Genomic DNA, 26,824 nt, shown 5'->3' on the forward strand with positions numbered 1-26,824 from the left:
CTGAAGATGACGGACAAGCTATGGATCCACTAACTTTGGACGAAGTTATAAAAGCAGCGATTTAGCTGAAAATGGCAAATCAGTTGGAAAGGATGACATCCCTGTTGAACTTTTGAAAGTCGGGAGCGAACTTTTGAAAGAACGGGTGCAATCCATCAGGTTATACTAAAAGGTATAGACTGAGAAGGAAATTTCTACGGACTGGTTAGAAGATCTCATGTTCCCTATTTATAAAAAAGGCCTTTGACTCGAATGCAGCAATCACCGAGGCATTGCTTTCTTCAATTATGCATACAAAATTCTCTCCCGTATCCTGTTTCTCCGAACAGACTGATGCCGTTGCGAATACCTGTGCGGTATTCGAAAGAAACGCTCCAAGCCGGACCAAATGTTTACCTTGCGACAAATCCTCGATAAATTCCACGAATTCAACTTGCAGATTCACAATGTGTTTATAGACTTTAAGGCGGCGTACGGTTCAGTTAAACGCAATGAGCTGTGCTGTGGCAAATTATGCTCGAACATGGTTTTCCAACAAAACTGATAAGGCTGAAACGTTCTATTGTTAATGGTTCCAATCAAGCATTAGGATAACGGGTGAAACATCGGACGCGTTTGTGGTTTGAAGTAAGATGACGGGCTATCGAATTTGCTTTTCAACATTGTATTGGAAGATGCTATTCGAAGGGCAGGCGTGTAGAGAATCGATACGATCTTCACGAAATCTCATATGCTCCTAGCGTTTGCGGGCGACATCGGTATCATCGGTGTTAACCGTAGAACTGTGGAAACAGCGAACACGCGTCTTAAATCATGAATCGCATGAATCACGAAATCTACCAAGTAAACCAAGATGCGGATATTGTGAAGCGACTAAACCATGGCAGCCTAAAATGGGCTGGTCACGTAGCAAGGAAGTTGGATGAGAGACCAGCGAAAACAGACCGCGTACCCGTTGGATGAGCGCTGTTGACGTAGCTGTTAGAGCAGCAGATGGGAGCGGCAGCGCAAGACCGAGAAATGTGGAGACGGCTCCTGAATTCGGCATGGATTCGATAAGTGGACTGTCGCCAAAAAAAGTCAAGTAAGTAAAGGATGAAGGAGGTGTTATTGGACATAGTTGAATTTCGTGGTCCGGTTATAAGCAAATGATGGAGTAACCGCAAATCGCTCAGAAAAAATTGAAAATTATTTTACTTCCGCCTGACTCAACCTCGGTTCTGTAAACGGCAGATATATATATTAATCGGCCATTTAAGGATCTCATACGAAACGTATGTAATAAAATTCAATGGCATCACAATCTTGACAAAGCGGAACAATGTATTGGCAATTCTAGACATGCTTTGGTACCAAGGCATGAAAGTTTTTATGGTATCATGGTATTCATGGTATCGGAACGTCTTCATTGATGAACATCCATATGAATTTAATACACCAGCGCAATTTTGTCTTGGTTTTTCAAGATACGCAACATGCAAAAAACAATCTTGCACGAATTTTTGCTTTTTCAATTACATTTGTAGTTTCAATTCAGAACACCAAACTTGCATACCGGAATTAACGAGGAGAAAAGTTTAATAACACTTTCAGGTGAACGAAAAAGGGATTTCAGAAAAGCTTGTTGCATAATCTAATTATCCTTTTCAAACAATATCATTTTCTTTTTGATCTGTTACTTAAACGTTTAGGATATTCACAATGTACCATGCACCTCCATTAAGTCAAATGCCCATACAAATTTCAAGTTAAGTTTTCTCAAAAAAGTTCCATAGGCTACACCTATAAGAGCAGTGCAGTGAAATTCTGGATCGACAGGACTACGCTATGGTGTATATGGTTAAGCTCTAAGCCTGTGACCGATAGTGACGTTTCCTTGTTAGTGGCTCTATAAAAGAACTTTCTAATTCGGGACTTCATCTGCATCATGTCTTGACTTAAATATATTCATGAGTTTCGTTGCCGATCTCCGTCGTATTGGGTTTAAGAAGAGTAACTGGGTTTCTGTAGTGGCGGACTATTACAGAAAGCATATCCGTTCCGACAGAAAGCGTATTCCGTTTGAGTATGTGTTGACTACTTAACCCTTCAGAGGTTCGGCGAGATTTGCCGTACATGACGCAGATCTGCAGATTAAAGTCTGCTATCTCATTATTTTCACGCTCACGATGAATTATCGGAAATACCATAATCGGTGTGTGGTACTATATATACACCCTATGACTTATGACTTGGTTGTGCACCATTACGATTCAATTAATATTTTAATTGAAATTTCAATTAAATTTCAGTGATAATGTCCATAAACATTGTTATCAAAAGCGGAGGCCGTACATTATTTTAGTTTTTTTTCACGGGGGCCCTTAAACATATTTCCAATATAAAAAATAGTGTCGTTATTCATATTACTTGCTTAAATTTTCAATTCGCTCATAAATATATTGCATTGTTTATATTGTTTATTGTTTATATTGCATATACAACAGATTTAAATTCAGTGCAAAATTTGAATATTTTTGCACTTAAAAAATGAGCAAACCAATCCCACCGACGATTGGCCAAAATGTTCCGATTAGTTGGCTAGGAGCTGGTTCTCTAAATTGCAATTAAATTTTCACAATTCCAGCGGACAATTAGGAGCCACGCAACATTGCACCCACGCTAACAAGGTACGGCAAGCGTGACGATGAAATCGGCTTTGTCCCAAACTGGACACAGGCCGTATACATATTTTCGTTATAAATAGAATGGATTCGCACTTGGCATATTAGCTCTCGGTTCTACACACCGGGCATCGTTTCCCATTCGAAGCATCTGCACATTTGCTGTTGTTCCCACGTACACGTAACTTCAACACTCGCCGACCGCATCCCTCGGTGGATCCGTTTAGGCTCGCTCGGTAACGCATGCCGGTGTCGAGCCCAGGGACAGCGTACCGTTAATGGCTAACTCGTCCTCCCGACAGTAGCCCATAATGATGCCCGTCCTGCAGTCGCCAATCAGGTTCGGCATCAGCAGCGCTGCACCGGAAATTGTGACAATCGTACCGAACAGTACCAGCCCGGCAGCCGGCAGCTTCTCCTGGCTAAACAGCGAATGTGGGCTCAGCTGGATGTAGGCCAGCCCAGGAAGAATGTAGGCTAGTGGTATCGCTGCCAGCAGACCCTGCAATCGGACGGAGAAGATGGATAGGCCCACAAATGGGCAATTAATTGTGTATATGCGGCTGAGCCCAAACGGAGATCAATCTTTCCGCTGATAGTACTCGCACTGGGTTAGGTGTTGTATATCATGTTTTAACTGTACGATGCTTGTTTTAGTCAATTAGATGAAGATGAGAATGCCATTTTAAGTTGATAAACTTTACGTTTTTAAACACTTACATTCAACTCCAGCACAGGTCCTAGACATTCCGTGTACGGTGACAGGATGAAGGCAGCAAACACGATAACCAGCGTGGTAGACACGGCCTTTGGATCGTCCTCACCTGTTTTACCGGTGGCGTGGGACGGGTCCTTATCGGTATCGTACTCGACGGCTTCGCTGTTATAGAATCGCTTAATTTGAGTGCGAACAATTTCCCGGGAGACAAAACACTCGATGGGGAATGTTAGCAGAATTGAAATCGAGAACAGAACGCGGGAAAAATTCATTAAATCGTCGTCCCAGCAGTAGTTCTCCAGTAGGTCACCTACGGATTAATCAGGTCATAGAAAAGCGAAACTTTCTTATATTAGGAAAAGTAACAAGTACCTTGTGATAGTGCTCGAAAAGTGCAGTACCCGGCGATACCGAAAAACACGGCCACCATCCAAGCGAATCCAACCGATAGATGTGTGACCTTTACCCACCGCTCCATGGTGGCATTCCGCATCGATTGGTACACCAGAAATGTGTTGTGATGACACATGAAAGCTGAAAGTATGCACAAATTCACGAAGCGAAACAATAGAGCAGAGGATTAGTTTTGAAAAGTTTTCTTTTTCTTCTAGCAGGAATTTCGCTCAGAACTGAAAGTGGAGGTTAAGATGCGCTGATGCAAGAGGTATTACCGAAAGCCATTATTCCGACGGCAGGAATGAGATCCCCGTGAGCGAACCGCCACGATTCTGGCGTATCGGGTCTGGAAGGATAAGTGTCACGTCGTTGTCGAATGCAGTGGAAAGAAAAGGTAAAAGTTCGGTGCGGTATGATGTTAGTTTTAGTCGTTTTTTTGACACATGATAAATCGAAAAGGGGAAGGAAATCTTGAATATATATTTTACCTTTAAGTCATCCTAAGAGGATGACAGCTTTTCTATTGTCTGGTATGTCAGTTTAATTTAATTGAAATGATAGCATGAAAAGCTTTTTACACTCTTACATAACCTTATTTATAAACTAGTTTGTTTTAACTAAAAGTTGATCAAATCTACTCTGAATCAAGCTTTTGTATCGGCTGGTTGGTATTATTTGATAAGACAGTTTTCGGTAAATTGTTAAGACAAGAATATGATCTTTTGCCGACGTTTCGACACTACGTGGATATCATTTCAACGGTTAAATATCTTTTAATTATTTTGAAGATAGCTTGAATAGCTAAACATTGACCTTAACAACATTATTTCTATCAATATTATTCGAGAAAATAGGGTAAAGAACTAGTTTTAAGCAGTCTAAGCGGGTCACTGATTGTTTTACCTTATTACAAGCGATGGGTTGACTAAGTGGGGGATATCAGCATACCAATCTTCTTGCTATCTTTAGTTCTTCAAGCTGTTACCATTGGAAGACACTATTGTTGAGCTAAACTTTTGAGTTTTCGCTTTAAAAGTTGGAGCGGCGGAACTTATTTTGAACAGACCGAACCCATTTTCACCCGCAAGGTGCTTTTTTAAGCAATCCTGAAATCTGAATTTTTTTACGTCCCCTTAAAAAATCCCTCGAACTTTTCCCCCTATTCAGTAAGTTCGCGTTCCTATCCGACCTACTAATCGGCATCTGATGCGTAATCGGCATATCGTATCGGCATAGATGCGCAAAATGCCATCTGTCTAAATTGTTTATCGGGGCATACACTCACCGCACCGTTCGGCGAACGGTATTCGTCGTCTCTTTTATTCTCTGGTGTTCTTATGGGAAACTGTGAGTTTGACGTCTCACTCGCTGTTCATAAGGATGGTGGGAGAACAAAAGAGGTAAACATATAGCAGTACAAACGACCGACTCAGAACAGTGTTGTCAAAGCAAATAACATTGAAACACATCGTTGCTTTATTAAATCACTGAGAAAATCTTCGAAAATTATTGAAAAAGCTGTCTTTTGTGTTGTTTTTAATAAAGAAAAATTAATTATGAACATACATTTCTCTTGAAAGTATTGAACCACGTTTTCACCATAGGAGGTTTCAGTTAAAACTTAAAATTCTTATTTCCAGAACCGAAACAGTGTCTTGGCAACACGATAGTTCATCAGTTGTGCTGCAGCTGCTGCTACTGGTGAACTGGTTCCGTCAATTCAGAATTTGTTTTCAGTTTTGTTAGAATATAATAAAACTTTCGGCTAGTGACAAAGCCTTAGATAATAGAAAAAAAGAGAGTGAGTAATATGGTATGTGACAATTGAGTGCTTGACTTTTAGAGTGGTTGTAATCAGTGCTGAAAAATGTGATGGATTCGTTAGTAGCGAGGTGGCGATTGCCTTCAGCAGCTGAAAAATGTACGTTTTTGGACAACAATTTTTAATTCATCATATTTCTTGTCGGAAACCCAATAAATTGTGTTTGTATGAATCAAATGTATGGTTAAGTGATTTGTGAAGATGATCCTATCAAAAGATTTTGAAAATATGAATAAAAAAGTGCATTTTCGGCTCATTTATGTTCAACTGATTAAAATAGGTGACACTGCTTAACTCGTTCCTTACCCTATTTTTCGGCGAGATTCAGCCAGGCAGGGCTATAGCCTGTTACATGTATACAGCCTTTTATGACAGTTGTTGAAATTCGGCCATTTGGATTTCGACTATTTATTATTCGGTCATTTGGTACCAGCCCGATGAGTCGTTGCGAAGGCTATGGAAAATGGGCTACATGGCTATGTGCTTTCTGCGGAGGGGGGCTGCCCCCACACTTACTGGCACTTCCGATGGCGGGTCGCCGACAAAACTTGTAGCTTGCAGCCGTCTCGCCCTGAATCATCTATGAAAAGTCATGAAATATGTTTACGGAATATGCCAGAAGGTCGCACAGTGCAACTATTCCTAAAAAAGACGGTCAAAATAATTTTCTCGACTTTCCTGACGTTTTTGGGCTTAGGTGTCTTCGGAGAGGTTACTTAAAATACTCTTTTGTATCTTTTTACTTTTTCTTACAATTCGATATTATTTCACACTTGAAAATATTAACTTTTTGTAGGAACTAGAAAGCAAGTTTATGTGTTCACCAAAATTATAGAACTATAAATTTTATCCAATTTTGTCGAAGATACTAGGTATCTACGCAGTATGGTTTGCGAGATATAATTGGCTTTCTGTTGTGACCACTTAAAATCAGTTTATTAACCTTTTTGCACACAAAACCAAAATGTTTGGTGGAAAATCCTATATGCTCTAGCAGACCCGGCCGCGATTTTTAGGCACACTTCTACTATATTATATGGCAGCTCAAGCGGTGCCAACTATAGCTGCCAGTAAGTGCCTATTGACGAAAAAAGTTACTTGTAAACCTGATACAATTTTTGCTCGAAATCAGTTTATAAAGCAAATAAAGCAACATACGATATTTATATCTTCTAGAAAGTGAAGTGATATCAAAAAGTTTGTAGAATATGCCAAACCAGTTAGATAAGGTTTTGGGTGCAAAAAGGTTAATAAACTGATTTTAAGTGGTCACAACAGAAAGCCAATTATATCTCGCAAACCATAAGTCATGAAAGTCGAGAAAATACTTTTGACCGACTTTTTTTCAGAAAGGTCCCACTGTGGGTCGTTATGCTAAATGTTTTTCTGTCAAATAGTCCCTTATGCTTTTTATGGCAAACGACGTTATGCCAAACAGCATTACGACAAATATATTTGTGTAATATGGGCGGCCCCGGTTTTCATCGTATTGTGACAGAGCGATGATTGGCTTAAGTGCGTGTTCATCGGATATCGAAGTTTTGTATATTATGCTTAACATCCATTATGATTATCGTCCATTATGTATGTCGTCCATTCCCATTTAACGATTCTAAAGCCACATGGTTTTAATAGAATTTTGTAAAGGTTTTATTGTGATATTAATCATTACCTCTGTTTTTTATGGTATTACGCAATACCAAGGGGATACAAGCCAAAACACAGTTATAGCTAGCTATGAACCCATAATAAAACTGTTAATGGATCAAATTTATTGTGATTGCTTATATTACCACGATAAAACTAATTGGCTGTGTCACGTCTCTTTTAAACTTACCATACGTGTGGCGTAGCAATACAATGTGGCACACCAATCAAAATTGATCTTATTACGATTGCTTGTCAAACCGCAATAAATCTGTTGAGTATCGGAAAATTGTTTTAGCGTCAGTACGACTTGATGTCCAAAGTTGTTGTCAATTACTTGGTAGAATGATACTTGTATATTGGCCATTTTGTTTTTTATCGTATTGGTTTCGACTGTGGGTGGTATTTGGGTTGGGTATTCGGCTGTTGCAGTTTCAAAACAATATAAAAACGATGGTTTCTTGTAAATTCGACGTTTCGGACGTTTACGTGAGTAAATTTTATATGTTACATGTTGTCAAATATTTCCAAATATTTCGTAGATTTCTTTTGAAAAGGCCGAAATCAACGGCCGAAACGTCAGATTTACAAGAAACCATCGTTTTAATATTATTTTGAGACTGCAAAAACCGAATACCCAACCCAAATACCATCCACAGTCGAAACCAATACGATAAAAATCAAAATGGCCAACATACAAGTATCATTCTGGAAATTAAATAAAAAGAAAACTTATCCAATTTAATTCTACTATGTATATTTTATTCTTGACAGATACGTATAACGCCTACGACTTGCAGGCTTCCTCAGTGTCTGTTTTCGAACTCGAAGTATAGTAATATTAAAATGTATAGAAATGTTAAAAATAGGGGAAAATGAACGAAATGGGGCACTTCTCGATGACAAACAGGAAAGGGGTTGGCACCACGCGATTCTCCGGAAAATTTTACATATTGCGGAGTTCCCACCTATTTAGAGTCCCACGCAAAAATTATTAGCGTGGTTATTTTCTGCGTTTACCACGCATGTTTGCAATTTAGCAATTTGAACTATCAATTTTTCGTTATTGCCTCCCCACTGCACCCCTTGACAAGCATATTTTCAATGTATTTAGTAAGTACAGGATAATTACTATTAAAAAACGAATTTACGTAGGATTCATTCAATTGCTGCCAGGTGCAATAAGATCACCTATATTTTAGCAGTCTGTAGGCCGTATCTTAATTGCGTCCGTTTTTTTGCTCGTTTTTGCCTATAGTGCAGCGGTTTAGACTTGAGTTTTCGTGAAGAATGTGTCGTGCATATAAAGCACTTTTCCTTCAAGCATGATTTATCTGCTCGACTACACTACTCGACTCAACTGCTCGATTCAACTGCTTGATTCTACTGCTCGACTGGACTACTCGACTCAACTGCTCGACTCGACTCAACTGCTTGACTATTCGAATCGACTGCTCGACTCAACTGTTCTACCCGATTGCTCGGTTCAACTGCTCGACTAGACTACTCGATTTGATTGCTCGACTCAACTGACAACTTGACTAGACTGTTCGACTTAGCCACTCAACTCGACTGCTCGACTCAACTGCTTGACTTAACTGTTTGATTCGACAGCTCGACTCAACTGCTCGATTCAACTGCTCGACTGGACTACTCGACTGAAATGCTCGACTCAACTGTTCGACTTAACTGCTCAACTGAACCATTTGACCCGACTGCTCAACTCAACTGCTCGACTAGGCTACTCGATTTAACTGCGCGACTAGACTACTCGATTAAACTGCTCGACTCGACTGCCCAACTCCACTGCTCGACTCAACTGCTCGGCTGAATTGCTTGACTGAACAGCTTGGTTTAACTGCACGACTAGACTGCTCAACTCAACTGCTTGACTTCTGTTTGATTCGACAGATCGACTGAACTAATCGACTCAACTGCTCGACTGAACTACTCGACTCGACTGCTCGACTCGACTACTCGACTCGATTGCTCGACTCGACTACTCGACTCAGCTGCTCAATGAGTATACTCGACTCAACTGCTCGAATAAACCATTCGACTGGGCTACTCGACTCAATTGCTCGACTCGACTGCTCGAATAAACTGAACGACTTAACCGCTTAACCCGACTACTTTACTAGACCATTCGGTTCGACTGCTCGACTCAAGTGCTCGACTATACTACTCGATTAAACTGCTCGGCTGGACTACTCAACTTAACTGCCCGATTAAACTGCTCGGCTGGACTGCTCGATTTAACTGCTCGGCTTGACTGCTCGATCCGACCACTCGATTCAACTGCTCGACTCGACTGCTCGACACAACTGCTCAACCGGACTACTTGATTGAACTGCTTGATTTAACTGCTGGATTAGACTGCTCGATTTGACTGCTCGACTTAACTGTTCGACTCGAATGCTCGACCCAACTGCTTGACTCGATTGTTTGATTCGACTGCACGACTCGCCGGCTCAACTCGATTGCTTGTCGCAATATCAAATGGTCGCTGTTAAATCGGACCGGACCAAATCGCAAAATTTTAAAAAATGAGTTAGGCCATTGCAAATCATATTTAAAGTTTTTGTCACCCCCCCCCCTTGGAAATTGGCTTGAAAAATCGGGAGGGCAAAAAAATAATTTATAGGATATAAGTCAAATTTCTTTTTATAAAATCAATTGTCTGTGGGCTCTAGTCTGAAAAACTCGAAAAATGAGTCTCCGAGTTGAATTAACGCTTCTAGCACGAAACAGAAATGGAAATTCAAACAATGGAATTTCCGAAAATCGTCCAAAAAAATTTTCCTTCGTTTTTGTCTTTTTTCGTATATTTTTGCATAGAAAATAGTAACGTATATATTATAAGCAAGAATAAATTCGGTTTTCACGTTTAAACCTTAAATAAAAATTCCTCAAATCCATGTTTTTTTTGCTCGATTAAAAAATTTACTTTGTTTTTTTCATCCCCCCCCCTTCAGTGGCCGAACACCGGAAGGACAAAAACTTTATAAAATATTTGTAATGGTCTTAATGAGATAGCAAATGATCAAAAATTTTCCAAGCAACATTTTACTCTAATCAGACTACATAAATATTGCAAACAGCCAGAAGTTTTTATTCAGTTAAATAAAATACAATACGACCATAAAAACTATTTGTTTCAGTTTCCGGCTATGACTCTTTTATGTACAACATCTTAGAGCTATATTATGCAATATAAGATCTCAAAGAAATAATACAAAGATTAAACATCTTCGCAAATACTGGCCATTGAAATGTATCCGCATTTTTCGGAATTCTGAACAGACATTTATATTTTCCGGATCGTAAGATCCGTGTGTGGCTTCAGAGCCATAATTAGTACTAGACTAAACTCACCATAATTATAGCTAAGGTGTAATTGCCTGTTTAAATAAACCATTAATCTGTCTAAACTTCATTCAATCATAAAATAAAGATACAATAAAATGTTGAGTCTATTTTCTAGAATTCTAGATCATTAGGCAATCTATTTAATCAGGTATACTATTGTGTCTTATCCTTCTGGACGGTAAGCCCATATGCAACTTTAATGAATCACTATGTGAGAGTGAGCATGTAGTTCAGTTGCTTTTTCATTTTCTTTAGTAGGTAAGCTTATGTTTTTATATTATTATTTTTATAATTCTACACAATAATGATTTGCTGCCCCCGAAGGGCTTCACTGCCAGCAACAACTAATCAAGCTATGGCGTACAATATTTCTACTTACACGACACTGTAATCCCCCGCCAGCAGTTTGTACACCACCGCAATCAGGATGATGATTACGCAGGCCAGACTGAGGAAGCTCGCCTTCGCCAGCCGGGAGACGTTCTTGTACAGACAGAGCGGTATTATCACGAACACAGTGACGGCCAGGACCACCCCGAACCGTACCGCTCCCATCGAGTTGCCCCAGGAGGGCACAAACCGTACCAGCACCTTGGAAAGTGTGTCGCCGACGACCACATTGTAGGATATCATCGCTTGTCAGGACCAGAGAGGTTTGCGGGAACATAGAACGAGATAGTGTAAGGAACAACTATTAGATGCAATCTAAACTGTTCGGCAACGGTAGGGATAAACGTGTTGATCCTAGAATCTGCTAAATACTCATCTCCTAGACTAAGTGTTCGTGGGTGTAACCGTCCGTTGTATCAGGCTTTAATTGAATTAGAAAAGGGTTCAAACCGGAAGCTTGAATTCTATGGTTTGTCCATGGGACAGAACCGAAACAGAATCTAATTATGTCGCTTCAGATAGTTTTTCCTTCATTAAGTGGCTTTGTAATGAGTGATTCCCTTTTGAAAGAAATTTTGATTGATGTTAATTAGCTTGCTGATGACTTTGGGAGATAATTTGAAAAGGTTTCTTTGAAATATAACTTTTGTAGGTATTCCTTCACGTCGCTCGCTGACACTGAATCTAATGACTTTCGATTTAATATTCTTTGTCTCAAAATGTCAAAGTCTTGGCAGAACGTTTGTGCAAAAGTGACATGAAGATAAGCCGAAACGTATTTTCTTTTTTTATTGTCTATTCTCCAAGTGTCTACTTCACGTTTTCATGAAGAGAATGCTATGCTGTGTAGTCATGCATTATAGTGGCAAGCGCACGTGTCATACGCCAGCCAATGAATTAAATATTTCAGTGGAGACGTTTAGAACACAGAAAAGATCAATATTGTGAAAATGCAGAGCTAAGCTTGCAGTATGGATTTTTGAACTTTAACCAAAACATATGCTTTTTAGGTCACCATACGATAGTGCCAAGCACGCCATCAAAATACATAAAACTCGGTGCAAACTTTCACATCCTGTTGATCCTACAGCAGAATGTCCGGAAACAATTTGAGCTCTTGTTTTCAAAGCTATACGTACGTAATTATAAAGTTATCCACAGAACCAGCAGGGCCTCGCGCTTGCTCCAAATTTAACCCCGGGAGAATAGCGCGAGCTTAACATTGAAACTTACCGAGAAATGGATACATGAATTGCAACAGCGATAGAAGGTAGTAGCCACCTTTTCCGTAGGCGGCTTCCATTACGCCCGGGTAGCTGAACCTTCCGCTTAGATGACCGCAGCGAACCTGTCAGATTGTGCACAGCAGCGTGGGAAGAAAACATATTACAACAAGATAGAAAGTCAATTACAAATTTGTAGGTCCTTAAAGCAGCAATCAGAAGTATTCCTTCAACCAAATTTAAGTTGATGATGTGTACCTTCTAAATGTTTGAAATAAATCCAGATAGAAGCGATATGAATTGTATCAATTTGAATGAGAAGTTCTTATAAGAAATTCAGTCGTAGTATCTAGCTGCTTTTTTCAATTGTCGGGTCAGCTTTAAACACTAGTTTTTATAAGGGGAGTAAAACAATAAGAAGAGTGCACTAAGCGATACAAATATTTATAAAATAATACTCTGCAATTTAAGATCTCCAATGACTAATGCAAAGGGATAAAAAATGGTGAAAACAGCTTAACCCTTTAAACTATATAGGGTGTGGAATACACTAGAATCTCTTTTTACGTCCATTCATTTTACGTGTTTTCATTTTACGTCCGAAATTTGAATTATCGTACTCTTTTTGTACGTCCCCCCAATAGTGGACATAAAACGAGATTTGAGTCTATTAGAAAAGTAAATTAAATTTTATCCTCATTTAGTTATGCTTTACAATTAAATCTATATATATAAAAATGAAATGCTGTTCGTGTGTCCGGTATAGACTCGCAAACCACTCGACGGATTTTGATGAAACTTGACATACACATTGCGTTTGATGTGAGGAATGTTGTTAGCATGGTTTGAGACCCCTCCCCCCTCTAGAAGGGGGGGCTCCCATACAAATGGAGCACAAATTTCTTCATAACTCGAGAACTAATCAAGCAATGGAACCAAATTTGGCATATGGGAGTTTCTAGAGACAGGATTTATTTCTACGGTTGTTTGAGACCCCTCCCCCTCTAGAAGGGGGGGCTCCCATACAAATGAAACACAAATTTCCTAATAACTTGGGAACTAATCAAGCAAATGGAACCAAATTTGGCATGTGAATGTTTTTGAAGGCAGAAATTTTTTCTATGGTAGATTGAGAACCCTCCTTCCTCTAAGAGGGGGGGGGGGGGGGTCCCATACAAATAAAACCAAAATTTCCTCATTACTTGACTATTAATCAAGCAAATGGAACCAAATTTGGCATGTGAGGGTTTCTAGAGACAGGATTTATTTCTACGGTTGTTTGAGACCTCTCCCCCTCTATAAGGGGGTTCCCATACAAATGAAACACAAATTTCTTTATAACTCGGGAACTAATTAAGCAAATGGAACCATCAAATTTGGCATGTGAAGGTTTTTGGAAGCAGAAATTATTTCTATGGTAGATTGAGAACCCTTCTTGCTCTAAGAGGGGGGGCTCCCATACAAATAAAACCAAAATTTCCTCATAACTTGACTATTAATCGAGCATATGGAACCAAATTTTGCATGTGGGGGTTTCTAAAGACAGGATTTTTTCTATGGTTGTTTGAGACCCCTTCCCCTCTAGAAGGGGGGGCTCCCATACAAATGAAACATAAATTTCTTCATAACTCGGGAACTAATCAAGCAAATGGAACCAAATTTGGCATGTGAAGGTTTTTGGAGGTAGAATTTTTTTTTCTATGGTAGATTGAGAAACCTCCTTCTTCTTAGAGGGGGGCTCCTATACAAATAAAACACAAATTTCCCCATAACTCGCCTATTAATCAAGCAAATGAATTTGGGGGTTACTGGAGGCAAAAATTTTTTCTATGGCGTATTGAGATTCCTCTCCCCTCTGGAAGGGGGGAGGGCTCTCTTACAAATTAAACAGAACTTTTTGCAATATTCAAAAAGTAATCGAACTCGCGAGTGTTGCCGTCCATACTAAAATATAAGATAAATTTGGAACAAAATTGTTAAGAATAAATCGGTGAAGCCATGATAATGGGTCAAATTAAATAGAAGTAAAATAATATAATACTTATTTTAAAAACAAAATTGAAAAGAAAATACATTGTTAAAATGAAAATATGAAGAAAATAATGTTAAGGTTACACTAAGTTTATGGTTTCTGACCAGTTTTCAACTGATTTCAATCGAACTGCACTGATATTTTATTACGATTTTGCCAACATTACCATTTTAAGGGTTGGTAATAAAACCCAAATCGTTACGTTGGACTTGCTGCTCGAGTCACAAATGCTTATGCGTTGGATTAGAAATTTGCGGCATGATTTAGGAATATCATGGGTTGTCAAAAAGAAACCTCTTGGTTGCCAGATTACAATTAATCAAATCTTCAGGATTATGCATGTACCCCCTTTTTAGAATGGCGTAGCAACGCGCGCCGGGTCCTCTAGTATCTATATAAAAATAAATTTGCTCAAAAATATAAAATTAAAATGAGAACACTTTAAAAATTCCACCATAAAACTAAATTTGACGACTAACTATGATTAAACTATTTTGGACAGAGTATTACGCGCATGTATTTTGGAGATTTCCATTTGATTTAATCGCTAACGTCCAAAAACAATTAATCACTCTATAAAGGTTTATTATTGAATGTAACGACTCTTTTTTTTGCAGTGCTGATACTAATGTATTTGCAACAGAATTTTCTCCATGCTTGATTGTTTATCTCCCATTAAGCGTGTGCTGCAGCTACCTTCCGAGTGTTCCACAGGAAACGATCAGTAATATACAAACGTTTGCCTTTGACTTTCTTCCCCACTCAAAGGCGGTCGTTAAAGCAAGTATCATCAGCTTTCACTCCAGATTTTTTTATTCTAAAGAACCAAGTCTTGATGGACCTACCTCCCCAGTTTAGTTTTCAATAGTGTGTAACGACGACGAGCTTTGCTTTAGCTTAGGAATCATTATTCCTAAGAGCTCTCTTGTGAGTGAAATTTTCCATCATGCGTAGAAATACGCTTTAGTTAGTTCTATTCATAAATATGGATACTTAAACAACGTTGAGAACTACAAAGGATTCTCAGTTCTAAACTGTATTATAAAGAATCTAATGGAATTTTCTTCATAGGGATGGAACTAATTGTAGTTTTCATTAAAAATACATGATTAAATTTTACTGAGTGGCCAATAGCCAATGATAATATTGTTTATTATTTCATATGATTAGCTTCTATATCAAAATAGTGTTTAATTAGCTTTAACGTGTTTTAACTAGCTCAGTATTCTTATTTTTGAAATAATTTAAACTTATAGATAAAAATCGATTAATTGAAAAATAAACTTTTTCTCGAATAGATACAAGCAACAAGCCCTTAACGTGAAAAAATAGATGTCATAACATAATGAGGCCAACCACCTATTTATTGATCTTCTTCCATTCAAAAACCTGTAACACATCGTCAAATGAATCATCCAGTTAGCAATCTTTACTTTCAAATGAATGAAATACATAAATGAATACAACGTAGATTTGTTACTTCCAGTCGAGAATATTTAAACTTTAAATTATTTGTGTAATTGTATAAAACACTTTCGAGTTCTGCATCAAAGCATCGGAATTGTTTCATTTTAAATTTGTGAAAAAGTACGTCAAAGAAGTGATTACGAGTTTGTTGCCTGCCCAAAGGACCCGGAGGAGATTGCTTAGGTGGTAGGATGTCATCTGGTTACCGTTTATCGTACCAAAAGGTCTCTATTGGATGGTCCTTAGCAGTGGAAAGTGTAGGTTCGCGGTTTGCACGTACGCCAAACGTGATCAAATCGATTCGTACAAAGATTGCTCGTAATCTGGTACATTTCATGAAAAAAACTTGCCAAGGCAGTCAAAACTTCTGAAAAATCTTTGCGAAGAATCATCAAAGAAGAGTCACATGCATCTTTCAGAGCTAGAATTAAACGCCACTTGATTACGTGGCGGATAAAAGAACTACGATGAATTCGTTCAAAGATTTTGCTTTCTCTGTATTTACAAGAAGTAAAAAATGACAATCCTGTTCTGCGACGAAATGCTGCTCAGCATCGATCCTATGTTCAACAGCCGCACAGACCAGCTTATTTGACCTAAGAAATTTGAACTTGTTCCGGAGAAAGCGAAATTTAACTTCCAAATCATCCATCTGGCTGGTGTCAAGCTGTTTAGTTTGCTTGCGTCCAACAGTTTGGAAATGTCGCCCATTTTCAAGGATGCTTGTATTAAAATCAATACCGAAGTATCGGTAATTTAAATTGATTTTTAAGTGTCATTTTTAAACAAACTATTATATAAAAGAAATATAGTGTCTATATTCAGCAAAGTTCTGAAGAAAAATTTTTTTTGGGCGTAGGGTTTATTTCTAATTCCCGTCGTAGTAAGTAAAATCACACTAATTTTCATCATTTCTTGGATGGATTTAATGAATACTCCAAAAGTTCATGTGCTGATTTGATTCAAACACACTTACCTTCCCATCCGTGCACTTTGAATTCACTAAAAAGCGGTTATCAAAGCACTTTATTGAAATTACGCAAATGACTTTATTTTTTAAATTCGTCGCACCGTTTTAAAATCCGTCCTTCAAAAATTTTCATCGTCCGAACTAAAAATCACAACAATGTTTGTGAAATTAGCGCGCAAATGTTTGTAGGACGGCATGACGAATGTTATTCTGCAAAAATTCTACTGGTCATGCAAGTTTTCCCGGCTGCAGAATAACGACAATGCGTTGCGTGAGTCAATTTCATTTTATGAATGACGGAAATTGAAGCGATTAGTCGACATTTTCTTCTTCGTCGCACGAAAAAACGAAGTTTGGCTGGTAGGAATTTTTTAATGAAAAAAGGCATTTAAATAGATCTCAGCTCACTTTGATTGATCGCGTATGATAGTCAACAAACTAAAATATTAGGGAATAGCTGATTTTTCATTGTGTGTCATAGAAAACGCTGAAATTTATAATAATTTGTATTGGATAGGACGGGAATAGGCAATTACGACGAAGCAGAAACATACTCTATTTAAAAACAAATCTTTGTATCACCCTAATAGGCGAAATTATGATCACCCTGATAGTGTAAGAAGATGCGCTATATTTTATTGATAAACTTCTCTAAAGACACCACCGTTGAAAAATTACGCATTTTTTAGGCAATAGCAAATGAACGTGTTCTTGTGGATCTAGGGAAAATGAATCAGACAAAACGGACCGCGTATGAATTCATCACAGTACGAAATTAATGACATTCACCTTTCCTGCTGTCTTTCAAATGAATTGGTGCTATTCGAGTTTATTCCCCGGCGTTTGAGATAGTTTTAATCGCTTTAATTTGGTTTTATTATGTATTTAGAGTCGAATTGGGCAAAATGAACTATTCTTACATTTCGCACAGTATGGAATGGATGGGATTTGATTCTTCTGATGTTTTGACAACATTTGAAAGCTATTTGAGTTCATTTCACGGGTGGCAAATAAGTTTTAATACCGTTTAATTAGCTTTAACCATGAATTTTGAGGATAATAGGGCAAAATGGACATCTTCTCAGTGTCTGCACAAGATGAAACTATCGCCAATCGATTCCTTGTATTTTTTACATGGAAATAGGTGTTTTGTAAGATTCCAGACTAGTGGCATTAATTAATTGGGATTACGAGCACGTTTTTGCTCATAATGCATAGGTTTGAACATATTCAGCTCGGACTGTTTCCTCGTTCCTGAGATGCAACAGTTAGAGTCAAAATTTGCTTCACAGTAACGAATCCGTGTACGCAGGTGTCGTCTGTGTTTAGAAAGTTGCAAAATCATGGAGAAAATAATTCTAAAAAAACTTCAAATTGTTCTTCAAGAAGTATTTCAAGTAAATCATTAGGATATTTAATAAAAATGCTCAGGAATACCCAAACAATTCTTTATTAAGCATACGTTTTTCCACGCTGTTAACGATCTTAAAAACGAAGCTATTCATACTGTCCAATCTGTTTCGTTCGAACCAAACGTGGTTTGCTCTAGGGTAGACGCACCAGTAGTAGTGGTAGTACCAGTAGTGATACAAACTTGAATTGTTCCATTAGTTTTGCAGATTTTGGTACAAGTTATCAGTACCGAACTACCAGTAACAGTATTATTTTTATAAGTATCAAACTTGTAACAAAATCTGCAAAAATAATGGAATAATTCGAGTTTCCACCACTACTGGTACTACTACCACTAATGGTGCGTCTACCCTATTTGCTTCCTTATTCCCGAGCTATTTACTACCGCGATCACCATAACACCCGAGCAATGCACAGTGCAGTGGTCCAAAAAGGCGAAAAGCGGAGCTTTTTTCCTAGTGTGCTTTGCTTTCATTTTATCATTCATGGTCTTCAGCACTTTTGTGCGTATGAATATCCCCCTTAATATTAAACTGTCAAAAGTTAGTCATGGCTTACTATAATGAAAATAAAAAAATAACGTTTTTGTGTTAGGAAATATAAACGTAGTTTCTTCGGCAAAGTTGTAATTATTGTAAAAACAAGCAACTTTGCTGAAGAAATAAAATTTCTATCTTTATCGAGTGCTGAACTATATTCTTTGAAATTTCTTTAAAAATTAGTTTTTCGTTCTTAGTTTTTGTTAGTTGCGTTTTACAACAATATAATAACAATATAATTTTTAAAGAATTTTCAAGGAAAAGGCTCTTTAGCTCTGGACTCGACAGAGATATAAATATCATTTCTTTAGCAAAGAAAGCAGAAACTTTCAAAGTGACATCCTTTAGTTGACCACTATTATGAGAAGTGAAAAACGCCAAAAATATCCGATTTAATGACACGCGCAAGTTTTATGCGAAGGTGAACCAAACTGGCAAGAGTTACACACCGTGCTGCTCGAGCCAAAGATGCTGATACACACCGAAACCTGGCATGTGTAGGGAAGAGGGAAGGAATCTAATCACAAAAGAGCGCGAGGTGGTCGACAGGTGGAAGCAGTTCTACGATGAACAACTCAATGGCGAAGTTGCAGAAGAAGACGGAACGGAAGTTACCCTAGGAGTTCCCATGGAAGATAGTAAAGTCCCAGTACCTAGTCTCAAAAGAGTTGAACGAGAAATAGGGTTGCTGAAGACCAGCAAAGCCGCTGGTTAGAACCGCCTACCGGTAGAACTTTATAAACATGGCCGAGAAATACTGCCAACGGCTCTACACTGATTTATTTTCAAGATTTAAGAGAAGGAGAAGCTATCGGAGGAATGGATGGAAGGAGTGGTTTGTCCCATCTACGACTCGACTGCTGCACCTATCGCGGCATAACGCGGGTAAACGTCACCTACAAGTTACTCTCCCAGATGCTGTCACACCGATTGTCACCAATAGCACAGGGTTTCGTAGGGAATTACCAGGCAGGCTTCACTAGATTTTTACGACCTGGTAGATCTTGCAGAAGTGTCGGGAGTGCAACATCTTTATTGATTTCAAAGTAGCATACGATACAGTCGATCGAGACCAGCTATGGCAGATAATGCATGAACATGGTTTTTCGGACGTGACTAATCGTAGTTACATTACATCGAATGATGTGTTTCGTGCGCATCTCGGTGACACTCTCGAGTCCCTTCGAGACGCGGCGAGGGTTGAGACAAGGTGACTTATGCATTGGCGTAGCTAGAGGAGGTGCCTGGGGTACCAGCATTCGCCGGCGTGCGAAGCTGGCGATGTAGAAAACCCTTATTAGACCGGTAGTTCTTTATGGATTTGAAGCTATGACGTTGTTTACGAACGACACACGCGCGCTTGCCATGTTCAAGTGGAAGGTTCTACGGGTGATATTTGGTGGAGTACAAACTGAAAGTGGAGTTACAGGCACTGCTTGGAGAGATTCCCATCGTACATCTGGTGAAAGTCATAATCTGGGGGGGCCGGACAGGTCGTAAGGTTGTCGGACGATGGTGCGACGGAAATAGTTTTCTTCAACAATTCTACCGGCACTAAGAACAGGAGGCCTTAACGTGCAAGATGTCAGCCAGGTCAAAAGTGATCTGCGACTTCTGAGACAATTGGGAAATTGGCGACGAGTGATTCAAGATCAAGTGGAATGGAGATGCCTGCTTGAAACAGAACGAGTCACCCCGTTTAGAAAACGAGGTGTTTTACTAGTACAGACATCTATTTGATCATTGTTAGTACAGCTGCAGACAAATGTGTGCTTGATAAAGAATAATTTTTTTCTCGCTTTTGAAAGTTTAATCGAAATATATTGGGGTAATTTTTCTCCGAACAGACGATACTACTGGTCACGGTCTAACTGTTCTATTATTAATGTCACCAATATTTTATTTTTAAAATTTGAATTTTCAAGAAATTTTTAAATAAATTTTTATGTAATGAGACTATGGAGACTATGGACTAATATGGAACTGCTACCCCGTCGTTGGTAGCAAAAAGAACGCTCGTCTGAGCGGGGTAATTATACAATTATACAATTTTTTCCCTATTAATGCTCAGTAATAGCACAGACAAACAGACATAACACTCGTTTTCCATTCATCGTACCGATTAAACCGTCATTTCAAATTTGAGCTTAGTTGGGAATGTCTCCGTTTTGGTCAAAGTGGCGCTTTTTGACGAAAAAAGGGGAATTCCACATAAAAAATACTTGCTACTTCAAGGGATACCCATATTGCTATTTGATATTTGGGAATGTCGATCATAGATGGTGCTAGTGTTCAGGCTAAATGTGAGGTACGATAATTTTTGTTGATTTTTCTTCCAAGAGTTATGTCTGTTTGTCTGTGGTAATAGTTTGGCTGCAATTCGCAATGCAGTTTTAAATCTCTTCAAATCTCGCAAAAGGTCGAAGATAAGCCATATTTAAAGTATCCATTTTACGAACATCATAAACTGCTCCCGCACTCTTTATGTTCGACATAAGTGATCCCGGAATTGTAAGCAAGCGAATGTTTGCTTGCGAGTTCTTCTGTATGGTGAAATTTGAAGAAGCTCCTAAATCATAAAGTGCAACTCTGAAAAACGTGAATTTTACTTGAAGGTTAGTGAATGAAAAAGAAATACTATTCATAGTTCACATTAACGAGTTAACCAACGTTGAATTCTGAATCAATCCATTCATTCACATTCATTCACTCGAACAAGCAAACCACAAATAAATTACGGTTAATATATAAAGGATTCGCTTTGATTCTATTTTCTCTGTTGTGGCTTGTCACTTGCTTGTGAAAAGAACATTGGCCAACAAGCTACTCCGGAAATATCCACCGCAGTTTTACAGCGTGCAGGAAGCCGGAAGCGCCATAACGAAAGCGCACATTCGAATGTTATGAATGCTGGCTGCATTCGTGGGTGTTCGGTTGAAATTATAGACTCCATACAGAATGGGATTACATTGTGGCGCGGATAGAGCTGCCACGTACGACAATAGAGTGCCATCCTAGAACAGTGCCCGAACAATACTGGCGGAAAACTGGCTCAGGATATTCTGCTGGCTGGCTATATATTCTCTGCATGACCGTGAATATCCAAGGGTGTCATTGCTGTCTGGTTACTTTTCGAGCGAAAAAAGTCGTAAAAAAGAATCCGCCCTCATAACTCATGGATTTGGCGGAAATATTGCATTGCGAGATGAAGGTCGCTCGGTTTTGTTCGTACCTAGTCTTGCTGCATTTGAATTGCGTGAATTATCAGGTGGGCTCTTTTTTGTGGCCACTTTTGCATATTTTTCGTTTGCATTTGTTATTACATTGCTTTCCCAGCCGAAAGCGTCAACACGTGTTGTGAAGTATGCTACCGGATTGTTTCAGAATAAGACTGAGATAAATTGGTGTATGATTCAGCTTCAGCTTTACTAGGTATACATAATATTGATTTACTACTTTCAAAGTGAACAGTAAATCACGTTTTATTTAACAGAATAGCATAATTTTAAAACTACAAATATTAATTAAAACTGGACATCAATTTTAAAGTAAAGTTATAGGATGCAGTGAAACCCCAGTGCCCGAACGCTTCAGATTGTTAAGCGAAACCCATTAATAATGCAATTCATGCACGTAGAAAGATAATGCATTCTGTGAACGATTTAGAGCCTCGCTTCTTCATCTCCTATGCACCGCATGCACACACTCACCATCAGTATCAGCGAGTAATCCGTTATCACAGCTACTATCACCAGCAGGAACAGTCCCAGTCCAAAACCGGCTCGATGGAGCGCATACGGAATGCCAATAACTCCACTTCCGACGATCGAATTGATGTAGTTAAACGATGCCTGCGGAAGTGATGACAGCGTTTCGCCTGTCCCCTGGGATTCGTCGTTCTGGGGAAAAATGAAGATTGGATAGAATTGATTAGATAGCTTTATCCAATATTGTCAGTAGTCTAGGTGAGCTATTTCAATCAGTTACGGATTTATTTAAATGTCAAAAATATTTAAACCTTTTTCATTGATGAATACCCATCAAAACTCGGACTCTCGATAAAGTTGGTTAAAAGTTAATGTAACAGATAATCGATACAGCTGAGGGAATTTGAAGACTAGTATCATATTTTCATTATAAACTCCTTTTGGAAGAGAATGTTATCTGCTACTGCAAAAGACTATTGATTTTTCATGATTGATTTTTGTTTTGTATTTTGTGACAACAATCTGTCTATTTTTTGTTAGCGTTTTGTACGTCCAAATACATAGACCAAGTTTCGGATTAAATTATCCCCTCCAGAACCATCTCACCCAGAAGTTGTACCGTTAAAAGCAAATCCCAGTATTTTAATAACATAAATTCAATTAACTTGTTAAAACAGTCAACCTTGGCCTGATGTTGTATTTTATTTACATTTTAATCGTAGCTTACGACCGGATAAATAAACCCGCGTACCCCGGCAGATGATCCGGATGCGCGGTGGCATGGGGGTGGGTTTTTGGAAAATATTTGATACCATTGTTATTTCAGAACTGTCCGATACCTCCCCCAAATAAAACAGTCGGACTCCCACTTGTTGCTCGACGAGTAGGTGTGCATTTTCGGTATAGTTTCATTTGTGTTTCCAACGTTAAAAAAAAACAGTGCAGCAATCCACCCAAAAATGCAAAATATTTCCCCTCAGTAGCAACAATCGCGAACAAAAGAATGAAATAATTAACAATGTCATAGTGCCCACTGTTGATAAGTCTCTTAAAAGGAAAAACATAAATTTTATTTTCGAGGAAAGTGGTCAGGTTCAGTTTGAACGTATATGGCTTAGTAAATTTATTCAATTTTTAAAATAATGGGTTTTGTAAAAAGGCATAATAATGAGATTATTAGTTTTCAGATTAACGTGCAGTTAGTTCTGTCCCCATAGTTATAAAACAAAATCATAAATCAATCTCGTCTTCTAATTTCATACTTTCACTTTTTCATCAGTAACACCGGTTTATAGTAGAGCAGTGTACTTTGAAGTCTACTTTCATTAAAACAAAACTAAATTTGAGATATTATGAACTTTATAATTTGTCTCATTTTAGGATTATGTTTGAGCTTTAAAGGTAATACCTTAGGATCCACATTTTTAAAGCCAAGTTGGTTTTAAATTTTTTCATACTTCTTCCATCTAGTTTTTTAAGCAAAATGAACAGTGGTTGGAGAAATCGCCAAAAAATGCTTATTTGAAACGATGATCATCCCTCATGTACATAAACTGTTCGCCTGCCTCGCCGATAAATGAATCCATCGGTTTTGAATGTTATTACGAACATAACCTCATTGTGAACATCAGAATTCGAAAATTGAACATTGAAAATTGAGTGTGGTCGATTTAGCGGATATAAAATGCATGGATGGGAACTATCATTAAAAATCGTATCAGTAACGATTACTATCAGTAATTAATTATTAGTAATTTCCAGTGCGTTACTGATAACTATCAGTAAATATCAGTAGTTTTACCCAAGTAGCAATTTGGGTTTTATTACACTCTTATGATTGCATTTAAGGCCAAAATTGGTAATGAAAACCGCCATAAGAGTACAATAAAACTAACATTGTTGCTTGGGTTACTCATCGCGGCATTGCAGCAAAAAAAGGAAATTGTAATATTACAACTGCGTTATTCAATGTAAGCTTGCTTTGTAATTTACCAGACGGGCTTTATGGGGACTCGCGTAACAATAAACCAGATGTTTGCCACCCGACAGATCTTGAGAAATTTTGGGAGTACAAGGTGCCCACGCATCACAAAAAACAAAACCTTAAGTTATAAACGTCATTAAGTCTTGACCCTTCTTTATCGACAGACTTGGCAGCCGGTTATTAGAATATATGACAATTACGGGGATAGTACAACGATCTTACTAAGCTTTAGCAGCGTCACCCAACCGAAATTCGAACATGCGACGACTGGCTTGTTAGACCAGCATCGTACCTCGAAGCTAACTGGGAGGTGCCCATGCATCACGTCTTTATTGATTTCAAAGCAGCATACGACACAGTCGATCGAGACCAGCTATGGCATATAATGTACGAACACGGTTTCCCGGATAAACGGATTCAAATACCATCGAAGTACGGCAAGAGTTGAGACAAGGTGACAAGGTGACTTTGATATCATAATCATGAACATTGCGACGGCAAAGGCAATCTATGCCAGACTGAAAGCGGAGTCTTGGAGGATTAGGTTATCAATAAATGTGTTGAAGAATGCATACATGAAAAGAAGAGGCTCAAAGGAAACAAACGCGTGCCTCCCATGGACGGCTACCGTTGACGGCGACGAACTAGAAATGGTAAATGAGTTCGTGTATTTGGGATCACTGATGAGTGCCAACAACAACACTAGCAAGGAAATCCGGCCTTTGCCTTTCGCAAAATGCTACGATCAAGAAGCATACGTCACCATATGGAGCAGACAATGTAGAAAACTCTTATTAGACCAGTAGTTCTTTATGAACTTGAAGCCGTGACGCTGCTTGAAGCCGTGCGCCCTTGTCGTGTTCGAGTGGAAGATACTGCGGACGATATTTAGCGGAGTACAAACTGAAAGCGGTGTGAGGCGAAGACGTATCAATCACGAGCTACTTGCACAGCTTGGTGGTATTGATCAAAACAATGAATTTACAGAAGGTCTTAAAATATTCTATCTTGGGTTTTTTGAAAATTTCAATTTTTAAGTTTATGTAGGTGTCATTCCCTATCTGTTGTAGTCGACTACCTCCAATTTCAACCAGCGACATGCAGTGAAAAATGAGTTTTTTCGAAAATCTCAGAAAAATAGAGAAGCGGCACTGCAAGGGGGATTGATCAATCCGTGCAAAACTTTGAGAAATTGAATGTGGGGTCGAAATGAGCAATTATACCAAATTTGGTTAAAATCGGAGGAATCACTTGAGAGGGAATTAGAGTAAGGCGGGGCATAAGTGCGATGTTTGAAGTTGTCGTCAATTTTCGTGAGATATAAAGAAGGACAACAACATAATATATTTTATAGCGATGCAGTAACTCAATGTCTTCACATTCAACTATAAATCACCTTCGGTAATAATGTTTTGCAAAATAAATTCTTCGTTCTTCTGATCAAGTGCAGATTCGCACTTTTACCCCACTAACGGGGCAAAAGTGCAAATACCGTGGGGCAAAAGTTCGAAGCTAGAATCCTTGAAATTACCCCAACAGTAGCTTACAAAACTATATTATCTTAAATCAGCGTTATGTTTCGGTAAGGAATATTCTCAATTTGCACCTTTTCTATTTTGCGCTGGTGTATTGCAGCCTCCGTTAGATCGAAGCTTTTCAAAACGTTTGTTTTTTGTTTCATCAGCGGAAACACATTGTTTTTCTTCGGCCAACATCTGTAGAGCACACAATTTTCTGTAGATCTTTCGTTTCTAGTATCTGTAATATAGTGCCTAAAGCTGTATATAATTAGCTATACATTTTGCCTCGTCCATGAAACGCACTTTTGCCCCGTCCGTGAATCGAACTTTTACCCCGCTAGGCGCTTGACGGGGTTAGATTAAATTACGGAAAAGCGAAATATATTTTGTAAATTATTTTCGCCGTATTATCAAAACAGATATGTGAGTGATGTAAAACGCTGCAACAAATTTTCAACAAGCAATATCCTCCTATTGATATCGTATTTGCTGTATAACGAAAAATTACATCAAAACCGCCCTAAAATAACATTTGCACATAACTCAGCAACTATGCTTCGTAAGCAACCAAAGTTTACGTTAGATTCAAGCTGTCAAAGTAGTCACCCATCCGTGTCAATGTAGAAAATTTACTCGGAATCTACACCGATAAATTATTGAATCGCACTTTTACCCGCATCGCACTTTTACCCCTCCTTACTCTACTCCAATATAAACTTAATATTTGAATTTTTCAAAAAAAAACCCAAGATAGAATATTTTAATACCTTTTTTAAATTAATCGTTTTGAACAATACTATCATCCTGTGAAGAGAAATCTGAGGTGCTACTACTTACTTTACTTTAGCGGCGACGGTCCGTTACCGATCCTGCGCCGAACGAATTATGGTCCTCCAGTACCGTCGGTCCTGGGCTGCCGTTCTCCAATTCCCACGAACACCAGCTGAACGTGCATCGTCTTCGA

At 38.6% G+C, this 26,824-nt stretch overlaps 1 protein-coding gene across 1 annotated transcript in view; it reads right to left on the reverse strand.

Moving 5' to 3' along the window:
- Window positions 1-2,886: 2,886 nt before the first annotated feature.
- Window positions 2,887-26,824, reverse strand: part of LOC128736597 (putative sodium-coupled neutral amino acid transporter 11) — a 55,168-nt gene continuing 31,230 nt past the window's right edge. Inside the window, exons 3-9 of the mRNA XM_053831087.1 lie at window positions 22,360-22,548; window positions 12,239-12,353; window positions 10,995-11,250; window positions 4,053-4,123; window positions 3,754-3,915; window positions 3,384-3,691; window positions 2,887-3,165 (exon numbers count right to left, since the gene is read on the reverse strand). Coding sequence (XP_053687062.1) covers window positions 2,887-3,165; window positions 3,384-3,691; window positions 3,754-3,915; window positions 4,053-4,123; window positions 10,995-11,250; window positions 12,239-12,353; window positions 22,360-22,548 — 1,380 coding nt within the window. The remainder of the gene's footprint in view (window positions 3,166-3,383; window positions 3,692-3,753; window positions 3,916-4,052; window positions 4,124-10,994; window positions 11,251-12,238; window positions 12,354-22,359; window positions 22,549-26,824) is intronic.

The sequence above is a fragment of the Sabethes cyaneus genome, chromosome 2, assembly GCF_943734655.1.
Source record: "Sabethes cyaneus chromosome 2, idSabCyanKW18_F2, whole genome shotgun sequence".
Taxonomy (NCBI): domain Eukaryota; kingdom Metazoa; phylum Arthropoda; class Insecta; order Diptera; family Culicidae; genus Sabethes; species Sabethes cyaneus.